The 19,400-nt window shown below is 44.6% G+C and overlaps 1 protein-coding gene across 1 annotated transcript; it reads right to left on the bottom strand.

Annotated features, from left to right (window-relative positions):
* Positions 1-2,418: 2,418 nt before the first annotated feature.
* Positions 2,419-19,041, bottom strand: qsox1 (quiescin Q6 sulfhydryl oxidase 1). Its single transcript, XM_055922783.1, has 12 exons — positions 18,473-19,041; positions 17,461-17,561; positions 16,980-17,028; positions 16,750-16,852; positions 15,758-15,848; positions 14,585-14,730; positions 13,282-13,416; positions 13,031-13,160; positions 9,729-9,851; positions 8,768-8,906; positions 7,170-7,346; positions 2,419-4,311 (listed from the first exon to the last, which is right to left on the bottom strand). Exons 1-12 carry the CDS (start codon positions 18,762-18,764, stop codon positions 3,368-3,370), a joined length of 2,430 nt encoding a protein of 809 aa, XP_055778758.1. The 5' UTR covers positions 18,765-19,041; the 3' UTR covers positions 2,419-3,367.
* Between the last annotated feature and the right edge of the window lie 359 nt (positions 19,042-19,400).

The raw sequence follows: 19,400 nt of genomic DNA, 5'->3' as shown, positions 1-19,400 counted from the left end.
GAGCTCAATAGGGGAAAAGCTTCATAGTATTGTTAAGGTCAGATAGAGATGACAGAAAATGTATCAGACCTGTCCTTCATTTTAATACATCAACACATTGGTAGTAAACATGCAGGCTGTGAATACAGGAGAGGCTGACAATAAAACGGTGTATTGTCTAATTTATGGAAGACAACACTATGCAGAGCAGCAAGGAGATTTTTTTGCCCTTGAGTTTCGAGCTTCCTTAATATTACATTTTACATTCTGTTATAGCGCTATAGTCATTGCCTGGCGACTCAAACGGAATTCTTCCACTGCTCTATCGTTCACTACATACTTCAGTCTGAAACTGCCTTCATTGAAGTCGTTTGTGGTGACGTCATAATGAGGGGTGTTGTACAAAGCAAAGTCATCGGCGATTGGATGATCTCTAACCAATCAGAGTATCAAAGCCAATGCCCCCAAAAGATGTAAAGCCGCTTTACCCACCACGTGTGTCCTGGCTCTGGCCCAACCCATCTGTCTCTGGGGCCAATCAGAACAGTTAGAATGTGTTTGAGTTCTAGAAATTGTCAGGGAGGCACTCAGATTCAGACTCATTGTGGTTACCTATCGCAGCGGGCGTAAAATAACCTCCTGAAACTAGATCCCCTACATACTGGTCTTCACGAGAATACATATTTTTTCAGGGGGAGGTTCTAATCTGCACTGTTCAACCAATCCAGTAAATGTGGAGGAGGAGTTAAAAATAATGACTTCTGCTTAACTCCATTTCCCCTGAAAACTGGAACATCCGGTAGTTGGGGACTCGGCAGAGGCTACATTGCGGAGAAGAAATCTAATGTACGTGGGAGTGGCGTAGCATTTGGCCGGACCAAGTTTGGGTAGCCAGGCAACTACAGACACAGACCTCCCTGCCTGAGTCTCTCCACATTTTAGGATCAGTGCAAGGAGCAAGGATTTCTCACTTTCTAAAAGATGTTAAAGTAGTAGAAGAGTGTCCCTGTGTGATCTCAATTCATGAGCAGGGATATCAAGTGGATGGCTGAGAGTCTACGATTGGATTAGAAACCCTTGTCCTCAGTGCTCACTTTTCACCTCCCATGTTGGCAAAGCCAAAGACGTATATTGCACTGCAGCCAACTTCCTCATTAACTTGCATTAGTCTCAACCCACATAATACCCTGGGCTTCAGGGCTCAGAACACCGGAGGGATGCCATGAGCAGCAGGGAAGGGGTCAAAAAGCACCTTTACTGCTCACAATCCAATAGCAATGCATGTAAACAAATAAACAAGTCAATTGAGAAGGATAAGTAGGTAAGTTGGATCAAAACAAGTGATGAAGCAAGTAAATAAGTACTGTATGTCATCATTGTTATTACAGTTTGACGAGCCAAAGAAAGCACTCGATCAGAGAGATACACCTCTCCGGAATGAGTTTTATAGATGATACATCGGAGGCAATCAGTAAAATGTCTAAACCTTGCAGTAATTTCACCATGACAAACTATGCTTTTCTCAGTCCATTCTACAGATCATAAACTGTCATTTGGCTTAATTCACAATTCTGAAAGGTTTGATTTAGTCCGAGATCACAGCTGCTCAGGCTTGGTGTTCCACTCCTTTAATGTAGGGCCATTAATCATGTTGTGTTTTTGTGGAGAATTGAGAGCTCCACCACCACACTGCTGGCTACTGTTACTGCTGCCACCATGCCCTGTTCTGCTCAGCCAATGTGAAAGCCAGGAGACAGGGAGGGCTTGGTGTAGAGGGGGCAGCGACATGGGATCGATTGAGTTCAATGTTCCAGGAAAACATAAAGCTCAAGATCAAGCGTTAGTGTCCTTCAAATGAGCTTGTAACCTGGACCACATCAAAACTGTCCTATCCCCCAAGGTACCCATCCGGCCTTCACATCCACCCCCCCACGGTTGAAAAAACACCCCCAACGGAGCTCACTTCCAAGTGTGAAGGAAGAGACCCTGAAAGCCGATTGCGTTTTAATAAAGTTTATTATCGGGTGGAAGCTAATCCTCACGGTAATCTCCTACAGTCCAAAGGAAAGCTGGATTACTCACTTGCTATAATCCCAATGAAATTGTTAGGATTTAGCTAGAGCAACAGACCAGATGGCAACAGGCTTTTTCCTCTAACCTACAGCCACCCCCACAACCATCACTTCTTACCCTGCCACCTTACGAAAAACAAAACATCTGAATGTTATTCATCCGAACTGATGCAAAACATCAAGTGGTAAAATGTAGAGGGACAGAGAAAGCATAATCTGACATCTCAGGTACTTTGGATATTGATGATAAATGTACATGTGGTTTCCATTCATCTATATAACAGCAGTTAGAATATACACTGTAACAGTGTCCCTTGCCCCAAAGAGAACTATCAAAGTCAACAAGTGACCAATCGTGACAACAATGCACAATTTGAGCAAAAATAATTTTATTGATTGAGATAAGCAAAGCAAAACACAGTATCTCAAGTTGATTGAGACCAGTAAGTTTTATGTAATGGGCACCAGCCAAAACCCCAATCCTCCTTATTTTGTATCCTGTTAACTAGTGCGGCTCCAAAACATTTCATTAATGTCTAAACTCTATTGTGGAAAGGTAATTGGGACATGTAATATGTCCTAGCCAATCAGACAGTCAACATAGACCACTGTGGAACGGAATGTGTGTGAACCATAGAATTAGAGCTAATTCTATAGTGTGAACACTGAGCACTACAATTCTGACCACAGACTATCTGTTATCATATGGCATCTTTGTTTACTTGGAAACATTCATTTGCTTAATGCTAAAATTAATATGGATAATCATCTTTCAGGCACTGTTAATCCAAAATGTCATTCGAGGCACATTTCTCATTGTAAAAATCACATTTTTGAATAGAAGATTGATTTCATTCTAAGAATATAAAATGGTTCTCTACAGTTGTTAGAGTACTCAGCTTATTGAACTCTTTGGAAGAGCTGGAAGTAACAGTAAGAGAAAGAGCTTTGTCTTTTATATTGAATTACTATCCATAAAACTATATAGTGATTCATTTTCACGTGAATTAATTTATAATATGGCTTTAAACATAGCCTAAAAATTACAATAAATATCAACAACAACCATTTTGTTGTATTCACAAAAAAATCACCACAATCATATTAATTTCCTCGAGTTTTAATTAATCATTCACAAGTGGTCAAAAAAGGCGCAAATAAAATGCATAAATTATTATCCCGGAAGCATGCACCACAAAGCCATCCATTAATGCGGAACATTACGGATCCTTCACTTGGATGGTTTAAGAACTGACCACAGCTTCACTGTCACATGTATGGGTAAATATACAGTAGCACAGCAAGGCAGAGTTGACTCAGGGCAGAGCCACCTTGGCCCGGCGCAGCCGCAGGCGGTTCTTGAAGAAGAGGTACATGGCCAGCAGACACATGGAGGACAGGAAGTAGAGGAGCACACACAGGCTGATGTCCAGTCTGGAGAAGCCCACGCTCAGGAAGGACATCCAGCGCCTCTTGTTAGGGTGGGGGTACATCTCCAGAGCCCCTTCCTCCTCTGACCCAGTGTACTGGCCCGTCAGGATCCTTTTCTGCAGAGTGTTGCGCTGCCCCAACAAGTCCTCCGGCTCCACGGGCTGCACCCCCAGCCCCAGCCCTGGCCCCTTTTCCAGACCGGCTCCAGGCTGCGGCTCCTCCTGCCTCTGCAGGGTCCTGCGTTTGACGCGGGAGAACCCTGCGGCTACAGCGCGGAGGGCCTTGGCTTTGTAGTGCTGGTTGACGAAGGAGTCCAGGTCCACAATCTCCTCCTGGGGTGGCCTGAGCTTCAGCCCCACAATGCTGGGCCTGCGCTGGGACTGCCGGGACAAGTCTGCCTCGGGCTTTACCCAGGTGGGGGGTTCAGAGGTCTTACCCCCCTGCTGCTCTCCTCTTGCCCTCTGATCAACTTCCTCTTCTGCTGCTGGCTCTTCTTGAGCCTCTTCCTCATCTTCCTCCTCCTCTTCCTGGCCTGGAGGTGGTTCGGCCAAGGCAGCCCTGGCCCTCCTCTCTGCTCCTCTCTTGGTCTCCTGCTCCTTCTCCTGCTGCCTGGCGACCAGGCTCTCCTTCTGCCTGCTGAGGAGCTGGGCCTCCTTCTCCAGGTAGTCAGAGAGGAGGTGTTCAGAGGAGAAGTGGGATCGGAGAAAGGTGAGCAGCTCTTCCTGGTTCCAGGTGTGTTCTCCACTCTTCTTAACCCCATGGCAGCTGGGACACAGCTCTGGGGATGGCCACTGGATCTTAGGGAAGTGGGGATCCTCACTCAGAGCACCTGGTCAGAAGGAATATGACAGTTAAGATGGGTGTGTGTGATTACTCATCTGAGATAATATTACAGATAACCCAGTCATGTTGAGAGGGCAAACTGTTTCGGTGAAAATTTAAATGTATTAGGTAAAACAGATTGGTTCCATATAAGGACATAATGATGACATACTGGATCACCCACAATAAAACCAAACTTATACCAATACATATTTTTGTATGTAGAATCTATGTTGCTGCTTGAATACATTAGATCCATTTTACCCGCATGGCTCATAATAAGCAGTAAGTGCAGTGTGTGTGTGTGTGTGATGTCTAGGTGTGTGAGTATGTGACAGTGTGACAGGGTCTAACAATGATCAATGGGCTTCTGGGATGTCCCAGAGGCCAGATAATAGATGTGGTCCATGCGGACAGCTCCCCCTCCACCCAAACCTCTCCCAGAACCCCAATCCCTTACCTCCACACCCCTTTGAAGATGGCCCAATCGCTAAATTGAATATGAAAGCTGGCACCTCCAGAGGGGATCTCTCCTTTTAACGAATTACAATTGTTTTGCTTTACATGTTTTCTTTAGCCCCCCAAATGGAGGCATCTGCTAATAAATTGCTTGGCGACGCCCATGCGGGAGGAAAGTCAAAGCTGCAGCAGCTCTGTCAATTTACATCTACCGTCTCTCCCCCAGATTCATCTCAGTCATATGCATGTAATCTGCATACACCACTTTACATAAAAGATACATAAATTTTACCATGTCCTGCTGGGATTGGGCCCTTTTGTATACATTCTACCAGCGTGACAGCTTTCATATCCCGCCCCTTGTGATGACATGCCTCTGATGTGTCTACTCATCACCTTGCCTTTCATTTTCAGAGGTGACTTTAGCAATAGTACCGATACTGATACTGTAACAAAGGCTTGTCAGGAAATGTCACTCATAGCGCTGCATAAATACTCAGAGTATAAATAAATACTGTTTAAACTAGCTTCTTCGCCACTAATTGTGAATGTGGAGATCTACACTACAGGACATGAAGGAGCAGTGGCAGTGTATATGGACTGGTAGATCAGCATAGTGATGCTCTGAAGCACACAGTACATTTCAAGCATTCAGCACATGCTCTTATCCAGAGTAACTAAGAGGACTTTGATTTTTACCTAGTCAGCTGCGGGATTCGAACCAGCAATCTTTTGGTTAGCGGCCAAACGTTCTTAACCGCTAGGCTACCTGCGGCCCTATTGTACAGTATGAGCTGCTCCAGTCTCGAGCAGCACTACTGTGAGATCCTCCATACAGCATCAATGAGCCCTGGCAGGCCCGTGGCTCTGCCATCTTTAGACATGAGTCTCTATCTCACCCTGTTGACAACAGGACAGGTCTGCTGTTGCGCCGGGCTTGGCTTGGGGACCTTTTGAGCCAGCTAAATTAATTGTGTTGCTGCTTTACAAATTGGGCCTACTTCATGCATGGCTGCCTCTGAAAGGACGATGGGGGGAGCTGCTAAAGAGCCCCACTTTAGGGAGGAGGAGGAGAGGATGTTCCCCCCTGGGGAAGACTGGGATGCGAAGCAGAGGCGTGAGGGGTCAGTGAGGGGGGTGGGCCGACAGAAGTACTGCTACGCATTGCTACCAACACTCCTGCCTTCCCCCCCCCCCCCCCCACAGCTCAGCCCACCCCACCCCCTGAGGTACTTGCCCCCAAAATCCCACAACTTGAACAACCCTGGTGAGGGATTACAAAACAGAGGGAGGCGTGATGCCGGTGACATGGCGTGTGCCACCAGCTGTCACAAGCATCTTGGGAATTGAGGCGGGGCCTCTGGGCTGGTGGTCCCCGTTCTGGGAGATTGTTGCCATATCAGTTGTCAAGCGGAGGATATGACTCTCTGGGGAGGGACAGACAGTCAGTCCTAATAGGGAGGAGTGTCTGGGGACCAGGGACAGGCCCAGAAGGGGACGCACCCTGTTATTCAGGACACGGGCTGTCCAGGAGATTGAGGATGGGGGAGCCACCCCCACCACCATAGAGAAAAGACAACAAAGTGACTAAACAAAGTGAGGTGGTAATGACAGGCTTGTGCCTAATAAAATCAAATGATGGCTCTAACAGAGGGAGGCCAACGCAGCAGCCATATAGCCCTAATTAAAATTACACAGACGTCAAAACGTTAAGTACCACAGATGGGCTTGACCATCTTCACAAAATATGAATGGATAAAACATTTGACATTAAAACATTGCCAAAGGATAGAAACAAATAATTGCCAAAATTGAATAAACAAGACTGTAGTCTTTGCCGTTTTGTAGTCTTTAGCACTACTGTTAAGCGCACAGATTGAGTATTTACTGCTGACCTGTAATGAGCTGTAGACAGGCTGGGGCAGGGAATCTCAGTCTCCTGGAAGATGGGCTAATTTCAGTGGAGGAAGAGACAGGGGAGAGAAGCGAGGGGGGACAGCTGGTGTCTGCCCAGAGGATCTCCGAGTGTATTAGAGGGATTTAGGGGTGAGGAACAGGGTCGGGACACTTGGGGCAGGAATCCACCAAAAAAGTAAGGTGTGGTTCTTATGAGACCTGTGTAAAGGAGTGAGAGGCTGAAAGAGATCCTCTAGGGGGGAAAGTGGGAGAGGGAGAAGTAGTGGCCTGTGAGGGCCACATTTATCTCCTGTATGGACAATGGTGACCACTAAGGGAGACATTTCTATTTTTCTTCTAGATATTTCATATTTTAATATGATATTATATGCATATTCTATACTGATATAATTAGCATATTATGAAGTATGTGTTGGAGGTTCAGTCTTATAGACAGCTGATCAATCATCCTCTATGGAAGTAACAGTAACATTTGTCATGTGTCCTTACCTGCCAGTCTGTTGTTGACGTGATTATGGCGGGACCAGAGCCACAGCATGGCGGTGGACAGCGTCCCCACATGGGACATGCTATCCTTGGCCATGTTCTCAAAGTGGGTGGCACATGCCCGACAGCCAAAAAAACTGTGGACGTAGGACCTCATTGCCTGTAGCACCTCCTGGGGGTCTGGGGGGAAGAACGCACAAGAGGATGAAATCATCAACAAGATGAACCATACATGTTATGCACTTCAGCGTGATGTGTACTATTGAAAAGTAGTCTAATATTGTACATTATAAAATCGCAGCAAACATATATATATATGAACATATATATATATGAACATATATATATATAAACATATATATACTATATATATATATATATAGTATATATTGTTTTTTTAATCTACATTTAGTATGGGCTATGGTGCAACGGTCCCTTACATTTGTTGCCCGTTGTTATTAAAGGTGTAGGCTTAAAGGTAAAACAAATTTTTACAATGGAGTGAGAGCTTTTCCAGTATTAAACCATGGGTGGTTAATAACAGGGAAATACGGCCATACAAACAGTTTCCTTTTCATTCTTACGGTGCTGTGATGTGTACGTACCATGAATAACAGTATTTAGTCAACAAGCTGTGAGAACAACCAAGTCTGCAGATGTCACTGTCAGTAACAGCACCGTACCAGTGCAGATATTGTTGATGCAGGTTATGTTGTGTTTCATGCCCTGCTAAAGTAAAATCTTATTTTGCTCAAAGATGAGCCGTGGTGGAGGGGTGGCGCTCTAATCCAGAGGTCCATCCGCGGGGGGCCAGATGGACACCCCTGGTCCCCTGGTGGCCCATCTGCAGGTTATGTGAACCCTCCTCCCCAACCCATAAGCCCTGGGATTAACCCCTCCAGGAGAGGAGTGCTGGTCAGCTGCCTCTTTTTCTAACCACTAATCTAAAGAAATCCCTTTTTACCCATCCACAATTAGGGACTGTTTCAGCTGGTGGTGTGTCAAGAAAACAAAACGAATAACAAAACCAAAAAAAGAACAGTGCTTTGTATAGGCTACTAATGGAATTTAACACGGAACGTACTTGTGTGAGTCTAAATGTTGTGCTTGTGCAAGTGTGTGCAGGTGAATGCAAAACATTCCATTAAACATTCCAGGCAAATTTGTTTACAAAGCACTTGTCCCCAGTTGCCCCCCCTGCTGCCATCCCCTAGCTGCACCATATCCCTGCATTGAAAGCAGCAGCCCCTGTGTTAATGCTGCACACGCTTCTGACTGGCTCAATGCACTACGAGGATTTGTCCCCAGAGAGCCATAGGAGTTCTAACAGACTGGAAACACTTGTGTCATGGTTCATCGCCTGGGCACACTCACTCCTCCAAGACTGGATGGCTGCTGACTTCTGGCCAATTTCCTACCAGACGATGGGCTCTACAGGCCACAGCAACGGGCTAACAAGGCAGGAGGGTTTGTTTTAGAATCTAGCAACACTGTCTCACTTATTACCATTGTCCCAGGAACATTCATACTGAATTAACAGTTTAGTGATAGTGTTATGATAAAGACATAAACAGTCGTTGCTTAGTGATTAAAAAAAAAACCTTTGCCAGCAGCTTCGTCGGCCTGTACAGTGAGGACATGGAAAAGGGTCCACATGCCACAGGGATACCTTCTGAAGTGGGGCATGGAGCCCTGGCAGCCCACCCACCTCACCCCCTCAGGCAGAGCAGCATCGGGGACCTGATCAAACACATACATGTATTGACACTTAAACACAGCTCAAGATATGGCCACATTGATCACTCTTCTCACAGAGCAGGTTACATGGAAAACAGATTTATCTGAGGATTCTTAGAGGTTGGTTACATTCATGTAAACAACAAGATAAGCATGTACATGGAGGAGAATTCATCTGCAATCTACTTTACTGCAACATTTCATGTTAAGTGGTAGAGCATTCTGTGCCATACTATTCCCATTCCATATCATGTCAATTCCAGGTAATGGATCGCCTCAATGGAGAGACTATTCAGGTCAGAAGGAGGAAACACTGGTTAAACGTGGTTTGATCCAACAGCATATTTCTCCTGACATATAGTCGTTCCCTCCCTGCCACTGGCCAGGATTGCTGAGTCTATGATTGACAGAATTACTCTGAAGTCAATAGTAAAGATTCCGTGTGTATATACTGTTAGACATCAGTCCATTTCCTTAGAGGAGCTGGTTCATACCTCCTCATTGATTCATTGATTTGGCTGCTAAGAGCTAATGATGCCACTAAGTGACTGGTCCAATTTGTGAACCTATAGGCATGCAAGCTTTCATCCAAAGACAACTTCACATACATTTTCCAGTTATACACATGCCTGCACAAGACTGTGAGCAAAGATTCATATCGAGACATATCTGAATATACAGCATTACATAAACCTACTTCCCTGTGTGCAGTATGCCTGTAATATTTCAGTCATTATTATAAAAACTCTGGCTCATCGACAATATGGTGGGTGGTTCTGCCTCAGGCTTGTCTGATTGGCTGGTGGCTTTGGGTTGACCCCTCACCTCTGCTATGTTGTCCAGGGCATCCCTCAGAGAGCTGTAAGAGAGCTCTGTGTCATTCTGACCCTTCAGCCACGTGTCCACTGACTTCAGCAGGTTCCTCACCACAGGTCGACCAGGGAAGTACTGCCCAAGACAACATTACAGTTAAATATCATCATTAACTCTCCTCACATTTAATACAATATACTCTTCAACAGCATATTGACCGTGTGGTAATAGGTTATAATCACTAGGAGTTCCAAATCCATCTGTTATGCCATCTGTCGGAGGGTCGAAGTTTACCCTAAAACTGCTTTTGCAGTTCTTAACGTGTAATAAAGTCACTGTTGGATTTTTCAGGATTGTCTCTCGTACTGTTTGTTTCCATTCTCTAACCTCTGTAGTTGTCAAGACAACATGGCGTGTGTAGAAATGACACTGCAACCAACAGTGGGCCACTATGGAAGGCAGGGAGGAAATCCCAGTGGCTTGTGTTTCAGATGGTGGTGACAGAAGAGTGTCAGCTGAATGGAGGTGTAAAGTCACTTCCTATCCTTAAAGAACTCCTAAAAACGGCCACCCTGGAGGACACACTGTTATACTATGAAGACTAGATCCTACAGGTCGGCCTGGATTTCACCCTAACGGCTGAGAGACGACCAAATAAACAGCAGGTGGTCATGGCAACCTCATCCCATTCAAAACAGAGGTAAGATGTCTCAATCACGAAGGACCATTAGCATTTTCTGGCATTGAGTCATGAAAAAGTGACTACTTATGAGGAGACAGTATATAACAATGAAATCGCATGCACACACACGCCCACAGTCGCATAAAGCACACGAGGAAAGAAACAGTCAGTGTAGTAACATCTAGCAGTGTGAATATGGTGGACCTGAAAGTGGGCCAGTGCTGACCTTTTGCTTCCTTGGGCGGCACAGGGGCACAAACCCATCAGTGAGACACAGAGGCAGGGGCACGGCTCAGCCCGGCCGGGGCGCCAGCTTCCCAGAAGTGCACCTTTTTTGATTTGTGCTGCAGAGTCTTTTCAATTTGCCCTGGCCATCTGTTCAGCAGCGTTTGGGTGCCTGGCGCAGGATTCTATTCATCACTCTAACTGGATCTCCATTACACCAGGCCCACTTAAAAAGGCTCCTGGAGATGTACTTAACCCCTGCGCCCCACACAGGCTTTGATTTGCTCCCCTTAATCTTAGACATTCAGCCAAAAATATGGTGTTTGGGTATTCACAGACACAGATACCCAATCACGTACTACAGGTGGGGTTTTAACAAGATTCAAAAGGAGGTCCCCCGGCTGCTGCTGCTACTGAGGAGGAGGACAATTGGTTTAGCGACCATCCGGCCCAGACGCCCAGGTCTGGGCTACTGGGCATTAACTAGGGTGAAAAGCTCATTAACACACATTTGAATCTAAGAGGGAGGAAATTGGGGATGGAGATACTAATGTGCTTTGCTCACCAGAGCCAAACGTTTAGCATGTTTTGCTTTCCACCTGTGTGTCTATTTTCACAATCATAAGCAAAGGCCAACATATTTGGCTTGGAAATCAGTAGTACATTGTCTGAAGTATTGGCAGAGGTCACTGATGGCCAGACGTTTCATGAACATATCAAGTGAGATGAACCAATGCTACAGTATACAGTATCACCATTATGAAGGATCTCTCTAAGTGACCCCTTCTCTGGTAGTGTACCTCCAACCACTATCAGAGCCCCCACCTTACACACCCCCTCCCCCGTCTCTCGGAGGACCATGACAATTCACTTCACCACGGCAATATGTCATCTTAAATCCGATTAGTATCAGCACTTGAGAAACCGCAGTCTCCTCTGAGAGACGTTTAAAAGAGAATGCATCTGTCGGCCTGGCCCGGGGAAGCCCTTTTAATCCTGCCCCATTCGACCTCTGGGACCAATATACATGCCACTGAGTAAAATCTGCCTAACTGCTCCCACTGTGGCATCAGCCGAGTGGACCTATCTGTCATACCCACAGCCCAGCCAAAGCCTGACAAACAAAGACCTTTGTTCTACTGTGGAGTTGGTGGGCTACCTATACAGTATCACTGATGTCAAGCAGCTGCCACAGCCACATTCCACCACCATGCACCTCTGCTAACCTTAGCATGGGCACACTGAGGCACGCGCCACGGGAGAGCGATGGAGGACAGCTGGATTTGGGATGGAGGACAGCAAGATTTGGGCTCAAGTTCCCCTAATTCCCTGGCCCTCCCTCCATCGCTGCTGGAGGCTTCTTTCAAGAAAGGATAGAAACGGTAATCCTAGAACCTCTTTGTAATGCTCTCATGCGTCCCAGATCCGCTTTTTTTAATCCTCATATACATATAAGGATTCATAAATCCGGATTCTGGTTGATAAGACAGTAAATCTAGTAATATTATGACGCAGGAAAATATAACTTGTTTACATCCTGTCTGGGACGGAGATGCACTGTGATGTGGGTGCAGCACTGCACAGCACACCACAGATTCTATTGACAACGGAGTGTGTCAAGGTGTGTCATCGGTGTGACACCAGCTGTAGGTTCTGTACACCGTAACTCATTCTCAGGATGATCCAATTACAGTCACTCTGGAAGTTAAGGATCTTAGTTTGTTGTGACATACCATCATCCTGGGCAAAAGGATCCCTGGCACACTTCTGGGTAGGCTAAGTGCTGGGAAGGGAGGAGAGGAGAAGAGGGGACCCAGTCCAAAGAAATCCTAATCATGGTATGTCTGCGTACAAAAAAATCAGTAGGGGGTATTGGCACGCTCTATTCACCAGGGAAGCAAATTAAGTACTTAAATTATACCCAAGACAGCCTTTTGTGTCCTGTCAAGTCAATGGCCTCCAATTTTGGGATTGACATTGAGGGTGTCATTCCTACTGTGATACTGTGCAAAAAAATAATTGTGAATGTCCTCTTCTGTAATAAATATGTAACATTGTAGTTATTACATAGTTGTACCATTATGAATATTGTATACATCTAAGTACTAAGAGAGCAATTGTTAATTATTATGATGCATTATAGGGACCATCTTTTCAGCTATATTTTTCAAAGCGAAGTTACATTTTAGAACAAACTGTACAGCTAATTCATGCAGAAATGTGCGTTTCCCAACTGATATCCGACAACTCCAAAGCACTGTCTCACTCTCCCTCTAGTGGCGTGTCACCCTCACTACAAAGCCCTTTCCTCAGGGTGTTCGATATGAACAGAAGATGAATGTATGTGAGGTTAGTGTTCAGTATGGGTAGGGTTTGTCTCAGGGGGTGAGTAGACCTGCCCAATCACCTTGGCCAGTACTGAGATGTAACGCTGTAGAGCGCTCAGAGCCTCTCCTTTGATGACAGGGTGAGCTGCCAGCTCCAAGCGCAGAGAGTAATGCAGAGTAGACTCCAGGTCTGCCATATACACACGAGACCTGACACACAGAATTTAACATTGTTGTCATGGAATCACTGGGGTTACATTGGTAAGGCTTATACCCCCCCCCCCCCCAAATAGTAACTTTTTTACTGCTTTGTCGAGTTAAAGTGGTTTACCTGTTGAATGGTCTCCATTGGTCCTCTGTTGTGTTTTTGAAGAGGTCAGAGGTCACTGGTGGTGAATTTCCGGCCCGCAGTACCCCAGGAAGCCTCTGCAGGGCGTAGGTGTAGAAGGTCCGGGCCTCATTTTGTCTGGAAGACAGCCAAGCAGACAGTTTCACAGGTAGGACTGATGCATTTCCATTGAACTGGCATCCAGCAACAGGATGATTTTAACCATGGAAACAGGTGAAAAATCCTTCCCACTAGAACACAAACCTCACAGTATATTCTAGTGGAAGAAAAAGCTTTTTTAGCTTCTCTGTCTAGGAATAGGATACAAGTGGTTGCCTCTGCCAGGGCCTGCCCTCATCAGACCACAGTAGAGTGTGGAACTGGAGCCACAGGTGGGCCCCTGGTCCCCTCACTAAGCCCTTATGGCCTCCTCTCTCCTCTGCTGAACAGATGGTGCTGAGATACCATAGCTGATTATTTCCCTCTCCACTAACCCTGGCAATAGAACAAAAACTCTGCTACCCCTCCCACTGTCCCCATCAGCCAGCCAGCCAGCCAACCCACCCCCCCCCCCGAGCACATGAGAGCAGGAGGAGGATGCTGCTCCAGGCCTGAGCTCGTCCAGCCCACCCCAGAGCACAGAGTGGGTTCCCCAGAGCACAGAGGCACGCATTGAAGAGAGGAGGGGCTGCGTTCACCTGGGAGAGGCACACTCATGACGGATGTGCAACTGCATTTCCCCACCCCTCCTGGATCAATCGCGCATTCAGCTGTGATGGGCGACCATCTGTCGCAGCGCGAGGCGAGGCTGGGGTGGCTTGGTAGGTGAACCGCAGGAAAGGAGCGCCATTGTTTTCATGCAAGAAATTAAAAACCCCTCTGTATGCTCGGGAAGAGGAGGGGGGAATAAATAAATTAGCAATAAATAATTTCCTTTTTGCATTTGTCAACTAAAAAGACTCCTCTTGCGTGCCAAGTTATTGAAATAAGCAAAACAAAGCGAAAGAAAACGCAGATTAATTCACGGGGTGAGCAATCATCATACAAAGTACTATGATATTGAATAATGACTTATTTTAATTTCATGATGCCATTAAGAGGCCAGATGTTAAAAGGCATCCTATCATCGCTGTGGATAACAACTGAGATAAAGCCTTTCAAAACAAGATTGTTGCGTATTGAACCGTGAAAACTGAAGAAGAAGAAAAACACTTGACGACTTGGTACATTAGGACCCAGACTGAAGATGGCTAAAGTGATCAGCAGTTGTGTCATATATTGTGATGGTATTCAAACAGCCACTCACACATGGAGCCTGGTGAAGTTCCCACTAGGATAGTACAGGTAACAGGATGGGAAGTCAGTCACACCCAGTTTAGCCACCAGGGCTTCCTCAGTCCTCAGGACCCTCCGCACGGCTATGTTCTCATACTGCAGTAGGTCCAGAGTCACCTGTTGAGGAAGAACAAACCAACACAGTAATGATCCACTGTCTGTATGTTGTTTTCAACTGGTTGTACTAAACATGCAAGTACACTGTTGACATAGTGACACACTCTTGTTGATACAGTCCCACAGTCAACATATTGTCTGCATGGTACTATAGAGCCCCACAGTATGAGTCATAACACACATAAAACCTAGCGGTCAAACAGGCAAATGGTTCCAATTGTTTTTCCACTATTCATTTATCCCATTGGGGATTTTAGAAGCACTTAAAATAAGGGATGTGCTTCGTGTATGCTTACCATGGAGTGACGTTTTGATAACCATGTAAATCTCTCTAGGACAAGGTGACTTTTATCAATATATTTGCCTGTATTTACCCCACAAAAGTGAAATGCTAATTAGCTGCTAATGTGGCTATTATAAGGAACAAGAAATGCCATGATGATGGACGGGACTGCCGAATCGAGGCAAAGGTAAAAATCTCTGGATTAACTATTTCATGTTACAATGATAACATGGTCAATAAAAAAAGAATATAACAAACATACTGTTGACACGCATGCTATGGTGTAATGAAATGTTTTGCCTTGTGTAGTAGGTTTTGTGGGATTTGACCATTACGTAGGTGTCATAACCAACCATAAAATAAGGTAACATATGTCACAACAGGTCTAAATATATGTCATGACAGTGTTATGATCATATTATAACAAGTTATGTCAGCTGTTATGACATTATGACATGATTATGACCATGACACTGGCTGTCAAGTAAAGTGTTACCAAACACAACCCTTATTTTAAGTGTTTCTAAAATCCCCAATGGGAAAAATGAATGGTGGAAAAATGATTGAACCATTTCCCTGTTTGACCGCTAGGCTTTATGGGTATTATGACTCCTCCACTGTGTAGCTTTATACATAGTAAACATGTCCATTAAAAACACTTTCTATTTGATCACGCCCAGGATTTTTTCTCCTCCATTTCCCTCTGAGGAGCTAGTAGCTTGACTGATGATAATAAATTCTTACCTCTCTGCCCACATATGAGTTAGAGGTCTCAAAGATCAAGGCCAGGTGTTCCACACCGTTAGTCTCAAAGAAGTTGTCAATCTCTGCTTTGCTGTGGAGAGAAGAGAATAATACATTCTACAGAGTGACTACATTTCCATAAAAGCTGACGTTTGAAACATCAAGTACATTTCTATTAAGACTATAAAGTGAAGAGCAGCACAATCTGGGCATTGACACAACACAAATGACAGATGGGATAGGGCCTTAAAGGGATAGTTCTCCCAAATTACAAAATAACATGTTGGTTTCCTTACCCTGTAAGCAGTCTATGGACAAGGTATCTATGCTTTGGTTTTGTTTACCTGGCCATTGTTTCAAACGCTAACCTTTTAGGATTTATGGCACAGATCTGCTCCAAACCATTACTTGAACTCACATAAGTACTTGACTTGGGCAGGAGCTCCTGGGAGCAGAGTACCAGCACCTCAAATGTTCTACTGCTGGAGCTCCTGTTCCTCTTATAGAATATTAGCTAAGAAGTATTGTGGAGCTCCAGCACCTGAATATAAACAGTACCGGCACCCAAAATGAGTACCGGCACCCTATTTCAATCGGCACCTAAGTCAAGCAATGACTACTGGCTACACACAAAGTGATAGACAAACGCCCACACCATACAGCACAAAGGGGGCAATATTGCTGGAAATGCATTGGCAGTTATTGTGTTAGATTTGGCTTTTCAAGCCAATAGTGTCTAACCAGGGGTATCATATAATGCCAATGTTGCGTGGATTAAGTAGTAGCTGGGAGTTTACTGTGTCTGATACTTGTGAGATATATTTATCACAGCGTGCAGTGGAACATGTGCATCTACTTTTAGAATTGTTTGGCGAGCTACTCATAGGTGGTCTGCTAGCTACTTGGATCTCGCGATTGAGCTGCTGGAGACCAGTACTGTCTGTATGTGTGAGCTCCGGGGTGTTTGACATGATCAGAAGAGGCTGCCTCACCTAGCGGTCTCCAGAGGGGGGCAGGCAGGGGGCCAAGGCTCCTCATGGGTCTCCATCTTCTCGATGATCTTATGGCGTAAGCCCCTCACATCACGAGGACCCTCTGGGAGGATTCAGGTACACAGGATTAATAAGAGGATATGGATCACATGCTGTTTGTTTTAACTTCTCATACTAACCATTCATATCATCACCATCTACCCTAGGAATTATCAGACCATTTGCATTACCTCTGAAACCTTGTCCCTTGGAGTCAGGTTTGGAGTAAGCATGGAAGAACTGTCAGAGGGAGAGAAAGAGAGGATCAGATGACAGGTGGCCGCATGTTGACCACTGGGAGGAACTGGGGACACCCCTTCCCCCACAACCCCTTCATACTTTAAATCAACTGCAGATGTTCCAGCTCTCTCATTCATTCAGACAAATGATCTCTTTCATTTGACTTCCACCGGATGACAGAAAGGGAGAAAAATAACAGATTTATTACTGACTAATCTAAAGTGTGTGCATTGCTGACTGAAATGTAACACGACTGAAATGTAACACTGTTAGAGGTTACGAGTTTATATATGGAAAAGTTACAGAGTAAAAATAGCTGATAATGACTCACGATCATTGTGAGATACGGGTCATTTTTAAACATTGGATACATGTTCCGGTGAGGTAAGACTGAAAATCCACAAGGCTTGTGGAATATTACAGTTGAAGTACCTTCAGTGTTGGGTACCCCTTGACACCAAAACGGGAACAAATCGGCCCATTATCTTCATTAGCACAGTCTATGGCAGCTAAATCCACAGCAGGTTTCCACTCTGGGGAGAGAGATAATTAGTGTCAAAGTCAATGCACCAAAAGTGCATTACTCTACACAGTAAGGGTTATATGCAGGAATTCAGAAGTCAAAACAGCTTTTGATCTTTGTAGCAAATATTCCTCTTATTATTACCGCTCCTAAGCATTTACAAGTATTCTGTATGGTCAGCTTGAAAGCAGGCCAGAGGCTGGTGGGTCATGCTCTCTCTAGATCTGAGGCCTTAAAACCTTTCTGTGTTCGGGCCTGTTGCCAATAGGAAACTATGTCAATTTCAAACTAATTGTATGGAATTCTTTTCCTGTTATAGTTAACTGGATCCTGCTTATAGACTGAGGCCTGAATTGTCAGATAGTATTCTCATTTGAGATTGCAAAGGATGGTGTTTGAACAAGAGTAGCAATGAGACATGGACAGAATGTGAACTCCTAAATCACATCATATGCTCCAATAATCACATGTAGAGGTTGCTTTCTGGAAGGGGGAAGGGGGGGCTGAGAAACTGTCTGTCCTGTACTGTGGGAAACAACAAGGGGTGTTCTCAATTCACCAGTCAGAATCACACAGCTTATTTACATGTTCAAGTAGAATACAAGAATAAATTAAAACAATTCATTATTTTATTTTAAAAGTCTTAAATTAATTTTAAGTCTACATAATCAATTATTAGATTTTTGAACTGGTTACTACACACTGCCTTAATTTGCACTGAAGTTCGATGGGCATACAAGAAAACATGCATAGGCCTACTCTGCAAAATGAAGACAAAATTAGGGATCCACATGTCAAGAACATATGTATTGTTCTAACCCATGCACTTATTCATACTACGACCAGTCAATTATGATTTGTTTACTAACAACCCGTTCAATTTACATTGAAAATGTTTATTACGTTAAAATGCATACCAACCTTTAATATCTCTTGCGAGACGTTTCCATTCGGGAGAAAATGCAATACAATGCCCGCACCAAGAGGCGTAAAACTCAACCACCAGTGCGGCGGTGGAATTGACCAAAACGCTGTCAACATTATCCGGGGTTAAGATTACTATCTGATCAGAAGCGGTGTACAAGCCAGCTTCGGTGGTAAAAGGAAAAGTTAAACACACAAATATGACAATCTTAGATATGAATGACTCTCTGAAATGTGTATATATTTCCTCTGTAAACCGAGACGTGGCACGGCAGCAGCGCCGCGCCATCTTCGAGTGTTTTCTTTCTGACAGCCAGCAACTCAGAAAGGCAACCACTGTATAAGAAAGTGATAAACTTTTTCACTTTTGTCACTCGTCCAACTCCCTCCCCCAACCTATCGCCGCCAGCCGAAGCAGGGCTAAATCATAGTAATTTGGCTAAATTCATAAAGTAAGACAGAGTAATTCCATTGACTATAGTTGTACTTGAACCTCGATTATGGAACGCAATTTAGTTTAATCAGCATCCTGATTTTGGAGGATGCAAACAAGCAACTTTTGCCAACAGACAGTAGATATACATTGTAACGTCCCCAACTATCCATTGGCCTATATTTGATACAATGTATTCATTTGTAACCTCCCACATCGTGTTCAGATAGCTGATACAGCCTGACTTGCTAGTTCTGTTTTCTATCAAGAATCACCCTCTTGTTAAATATTTACTTTGTGGCTATTCCATACTGTCTGGCCAATCAACCATTACCAGCTGCATCTGTCTTTATCGCTTGACTTGACATATCAGGCAGTGTTTTTTCCAATCCAGGATTTGAACATCCAATTTGTAACCCCAGATCACAGAAATGTTCCATTCGCACACAAAGCTTATTTCTCTCAAATGTTGTGCACAAATTTGTTTACATC

The sequence above is a fragment of the Salvelinus fontinalis genome, chromosome 5 (assembly GCF_029448725.1).
Source record: "Salvelinus fontinalis isolate EN_2023a chromosome 5, ASM2944872v1, whole genome shotgun sequence".
NCBI lineage: Eukaryota > Metazoa > Chordata > Actinopteri > Salmoniformes > Salmonidae > Salvelinus > Salvelinus fontinalis.
Note: the sequence above shows the minus strand (reverse complement) of the source record. Positions and strands in the feature narration are given on the sequence as shown.

Coding starts and splice junctions, on each gene's coding strand:
- qsox1 (XM_055922783.1), bottom strand. CDS start 18,764: ATGGCGCGGCGCTGCTGCCGTGCCACGTCTCGGTTTACAGAGGAAATA. Junction 7,347..8,767: donor CGACGAAGCTGCTGGCAAAG/GTTTTTTTTTTA, acceptor TCTTCCCCCCAG/ACCCCCAGGAGGTGCTACAG. Junction 4,312..7,169: donor CGTCAACAACAGACTGGCAG/GTAAGGACACAT, acceptor CCTTCTGACCAG/GTGCTCTGAGTGAGGATCCC.